This window comes from Rutidosis leptorrhynchoides, chromosome 7, assembly GCF_046630445.1.
Source record: "Rutidosis leptorrhynchoides isolate AG116_Rl617_1_P2 chromosome 7, CSIRO_AGI_Rlap_v1, whole genome shotgun sequence".
Taxonomy (NCBI): domain Eukaryota; kingdom Viridiplantae; phylum Streptophyta; class Magnoliopsida; order Asterales; family Asteraceae; genus Rutidosis; species Rutidosis leptorrhynchoides.
The window spans coordinates 380,191,329-380,196,569 of NC_092339.1; the positions used below are offsets into that span (position 1 = coordinate 380,191,329).

General features: G+C 31.1%; 1 protein-coding gene across 2 annotated transcripts; it reads left to right on the forward strand.

Annotated features, from left to right (window-relative positions):
• Window positions 1–267: 267 nt before the first annotated feature.
• On the forward strand, window positions 268–4,075 carry LOC139857656 (axial regulator YABBY 5-like). 2 transcript variants are annotated; one of them, XM_071846475.1, is made up of 7 exons: window positions 268–450; window positions 547–714; window positions 839–959; window positions 2,361–2,409; window positions 2,563–2,638; window positions 3,624–3,704; window positions 3,884–4,075. In XM_071846475.1, the coding sequence occupies exons 1-7, from the start codon at window positions 322–324 to the stop codon at window positions 3,971–3,973; spliced, it is 714 nt and encodes a 237-aa protein (XP_071702576.1). In that variant the 5' UTR covers window positions 268–321; the 3' UTR covers window positions 3,974–4,075. The 2 variants fall into 2 exon arrangements, with proteins under 2 accessions (XP_071702576.1, XP_071702577.1); XM_071846476.1 differs by having other exon boundaries at window positions 2,367–2,409.
• The last annotated feature ends 1,166 nt before the right edge of the window (window positions 4,076–5,241 follow it).

Here is a 5,241-nt window from a genome sequence, read left to right on the forward strand (position 1 = left end):
CATAGGGTTCTTGAACGAGGGATCACAAATTCGATCCCAAGGGTTCCAATAGCTTCTTGTATAGTTTCAAGGGGCTATATATAATATTATTAAATTATTAATTATGATAGCCTTGAGTATTTTAATTCCAATTCTCTTTACTGTACCTCCACCCCACTCACTCATCTTTACCTCTTACAAAATAAGTTTATAAGCCCCCAAACCAAAAGTAGATCCAAGGTGGTTGTTAATCTGTCAATTCACAACTCAAATCAATCAATCAGTCAAATCAATCATATCATCCCACACATAAATTCCGAAACAAACTCAACCAAAAAAACCATGTCCATCTCTTCTTCCACCACCTCTCCCACCCTACCTCAACTCCTTCACCACCACCACCCTCCTCCTCCGTCATGCTCCGATCAACTCTGCTATGTTCACTGCACCCACTGTGATACCGTTCTTGCCGTATGTATATATTAATTCATCCCTTTTAGGGTTCTTTTAAATTAGGGTTTTTTTTTTCCAGGTGAAATGTTTAATAATAAAATTTTGTTTTATTAGGTGAGTGTTCCTTGCACGAGCTTGTTCAAGACTGTGACCGTCCGTTGTGGTCACTGCACAAATCTCCTTCCAATGAACATGCCAGCTGGCTTGATGCTCCCACCGTCAGTCAACCAGTTTCATTTTGGTCAATCAAATTTCTTCTCTCCTTCAAATCCTACTCTTCTGGTAATTATCATATATTCTTCATTTTCTTTTATTATTTTTGTTCAAGGAACTATTTTTTTTTTAAGTGGGTATAAGTAGTTTTTTATCTTGATGATGCTGATTATTATTATGATTTTAATTATAGGATGATCAAATTTCAAGTGGGGGTTCAAACTTTCTGATCAATCAGAATTTTGCAAATGAATATTCTGTGACTTCTCGGGGAGGATTTAGAGAGCTTCCTAAACCTCCCGTGTCTAATAGACGTAAGTCTACTTCGTTCTTCTTGATTTATATATCGACTAAGAACATGAATCGTTGCAAAATTTAGTAAAAATAAATTTACGGTTAACGATTGTCAACCCCAAAATCAAAGGTCCAAGTTTGATTTTTAATTATAGTTATATTTCATCAAGAATTAAGTGGATTTAAACTAAACAATTTGATAGCTACTACGTATTTCATTAAGTACAAAAATTAGAAACCTAATAATTAATTTTAAATAAGTTGAGAATCAAGTTCTTTTAAAATATTTCTGTTTTATGTGCTTTTTTTTCCCTCTATTAGTCTTCTTTTACTTAGAATGTTTGTTATAAAACTTTCCACATATCCAGAAGAGAGAAAATTAAACCTTTTTTGGACCATATGTCACACGTATCTACATGTTGTCTTTGTTTAAAAGCAAACCTTGACTTGAATAGTAGAAAATTGTGAAAGAACACGTTGTAGTAGAACTAGCTAGAACTCATTGAATGTGATTGCTACGACTAATTAACAATGCTTTAGATCTCTTTCTTCTTAGGTTTATTTAAATGAGTTTGAATAGTTACTGATGATCGATGTTTAAAGGGACCAATGAATTTAATAAAGCTTTTTACTTTTGATATATATGCATATATCCATGCTTTTTTTTTCATGTTTAATTAATATAAAAAGTCACCTTTAACATGTCTCTCTCTTCCTATTTCTCTCATTCTTTAATTTGTGACTTCCTTTTTCTTCCAATCCAATTCAATTCAATACAATTTTTCCCCAAAAGTCCTGTAACTACATTGACACATTCAAAGTAGTACTTGACTTAATTTTTACTCCAAATTAAACTATAATTTTATGCACATAAAAGTACAATATTGAAACATAAATCACTTATTCCCTGTAAAAATCAGTTACCTTAATTAGTAACTAAGTTTCTTTTGAGGTTGATATATTGTCTCTATCTCTCCCGCAAAATATACTAATTTGACATGAGATATGATACTACACAACAAGCTGCATACTGATACATTTACATTTATAAGAAATGTAATTTCGTCCTAATAAATGTAGTACTATACTATATACTACTCCCTGTATTAAAAAGAAACTCGATATTCATGTTTTAGCTACAAATATGAAGTTATTATAGGGAAGTAATTAAATGAGGGAATGCACACAATTTGAAGAGATTTGACATTGATAGTTTGTGGAAAAATAAGAAAGGATGGGTGAGGTGACAGTATAGATACCCTCTCTTTCCTTTTATTAGTATTTCTTTAAACAATTTTTTTCTTCCTGTTTTATAAATCTATCAAAATGAGTAGATAAAGACAAAAAAAGAGGGATAGTAGGAGAAAATATAATGAAAAGTAAAACATGTTTGATGGGTTTTGTTTTGTAAATCATGTCAGCTCCAGAGAAGAGACAAAGAGTCCCCTCCGCTTACAATCGATTTATCAAGTCAGCTTTCATCATCTCTTTAATTTTATTTTTCTATATACCCATTTTTATTCCATGTAAAAATTGCTAAAAGTAGAAATAAATAAAATGCAATAAAATAAAGTAAAAGGAAATATATATATAACGGAATTAATGGAGTCCGTCAATATGCAGGGAAGAAATCCAAAGGATCAAAGCTGGGAATCCTGATATTAGTCATAGAGAAGCCTTCAGTGCTGCTGCTAAAAATGTAATACCTCTTCTTCTTTAACTACTAACTATATACTACCGAGTATTATTATTTATTATACTACTAATACTAATTACCAATGTTTTTTTAATAAACTATAAACTATACTACTAGTATTAGGGTTTATTGTACTAAACTATATAATTTATATAAATGGCTGGTTGTGTTAAATTGTTAAATCAACGGAATTCAAGTTAAATTTTTAGTCTTAACAATGCTATTACCTAGCTACTTATTCCCTCTCTAATTAATTGTACAATATTTTCTACTATACTAGACCTTCGACCAGGCATTCTACCTTTGTCGAATGGAAACCAATACCATTATACCGAGTACGTAGTAAATTATAGATTACTTCAAATCTTTTGAGAGGGATGATCAACTCTTTTTAGATTGTCTTAAGTTGATTGTTCACTTTCACTAATATGTAAGAATAACGAATTAAGTAAAGTTCTTTAACTACGTATAACCTTAATGTATGCTTGTGAGACAAAAAAGAAATAAAAAGTAAATGGTATGTAAACAAAAAGTAGATCGAATTTAATGCGGAGTAATATTTTTGTATAGTGACAATTAAACTGGAACGTAGAGAGTGGGAGTAGTAACTTCTATGATTAACAAGACTATATTGTACTCGTATATAGTATAGTATAGAGTATAAATACAAAATGGAAAGTGATTACTAAAAGGTTAAATACTTCATTCATTTCAATTACTCTACATTTTTACTTATTATTTTTTATCTATTTATTTGTCAACATGCTTACAACATAAAGGGAAATTTATATTTAGATCCTTATTAATTAATTTGTGAAACTAAAAACTAATTTAAAGCAACAATGAAGAAAAATATTATACAATAAAAATTGCGAACGGAGAGATTAATACGGAGTGTATATGTAGTAGATAAAAAAGCTGAATGATATTCACGCAGTTGAAAGTGATATAGAATAGAAATGATATTTAAAATCCAACATATATACAGTGGGCCCACTTTCCACACATTCACTTTGGACTGATGCCTGATCAGAGGAGTGGCGTAAACAAGAGCAGCATGCGCCAACAGGTACACTGTTCATATCATTTCTCCGTTACAAGATCCCATGGCTCTTGAAAAATACAATTATTATTACTAGTATTATTTATTTATTATTTATTTACTGTAACACATATAGATATAGATATTCTGTTGTTTATTTAGAATAACAAATTAATATTAATATATAAATACATGCATGTACGTAGGATCACACTACAGATGGTGGTTTCATGAAAGATGCTGCTGCTGGTTTCTTTGCTTCTGCAACTGCAAATGTGGGCGTCTCGCCTTATTGATTAGTAGCAACTAGCTTAATTAGTACCTACCAATTATCTTTGTTACTTCATAGCTACTTAATTAATTATTAGCTTTATCTGCGAATTGAATGGAACTTATCTACGTACCTTGTACTTTCAAATTTTTATGTTTCATATATCACACTACGTACTTACTGCTTTATTCTCTCTCTCTCTCTCTCTCTCTCTCTCTCTCTCTCTCTCTCTCTCTCTCTCTCTCTCTCTCTCTCTCTCTCTCTCTCTCTCTCTCTCTCTCTCTCACACATATATGTGTGTGTGTGTTTGTTGGGGGGGGGGGGGGGGGGGCGGCATTAGCGAAGCTTGAACTAGTTTGTTGAGGGGGCGAACATAACATGTTATTGAGAAGATCACATAAAATTTACGTATAATATAAAATTTTAGTTTGTTACAACGCATGTATTTATCTATAAAAAATAGAAGATAAACTATACTTGTATGTAATATGTAACTTTAAAAATTAAAACTAAGTTCGGTAAAATCAATTCAATTACTTAATATATATGTTGAAATTTGTATAAACATTGAAATCAATAACAATTAAATTATATATTATAAAAGTAAATCAATTCCGGTAACCGTAAAAAAAGGAAATTGTAGCCTTTTAAGTTACGAGTGTTTGATATTTTGAATCAAGTAGATATGAATTTGTATGAAAGAGATATGACTAAAATGGTGACAACTCGCAAATTTTGCGAGCCATCATCATTTTTGTCTAATCTTCTTCAAACGAACTCCGATTTAGTTGATTCAGACGCCCAGATGTTCGTAACTCAAAAGGCTATAATTCCCAATCATTACCCAAATTTTTGGGGGAATTAGAGCCCATCCATGCCCAATAAAAGATTTGTCATTGTGTGTATATATGTGTGTGTAAAATTAAAATCATTATGTTTTAAGACCTCTTGCAAGGAACTTGGTACCCTAACCAATTTGGCTATCTAGTGATGGTTATCTGTATCCATATTCGTTTAATTTTATTTTATCCCTCCTTATTAATATCTAATGAATTAAACGGGTTAATGGATATTAATTGAAAATTCAATAAAATATTTAAGTAACCACACTTTTGGAAATTAAATATAGATAATATCAATTGTTAATGTATAATATGTATCACTACTACATTCCGGCACTTTTAGTCGTGTGGAAAAAGTCTTTTAGACGTGTTCCGCAACACGTCTATATGTGAGGGCTCCAAATGAGTGTACTCATATAGTGCGGTTCAAGGAACCGCTCTAAAAACCAGT

Bases quoted from the DNA above. Each gene is read 5' to 3' on its own strand.
- LOC139857656 (XM_071846475.1), top strand. From the start codon at position 322: ATGTCCATCTCTTCTTCCACCACCTCTCCCACCCTACCTCAACTCCTT. The intron at 715-838 runs GTAATTATCATA...TTTTAATTATAG, and splicing joins CTTCAAATCCTACTCTTCTG to GATGATCAAATTTCAAGTGG. The intron at 2,410-2,562 runs GTCAGCTTTCAT...GTCAATATGCAG, and splicing joins GCTTACAATCGATTTATCAA to GGAAGAAATCCAAAGGATCA.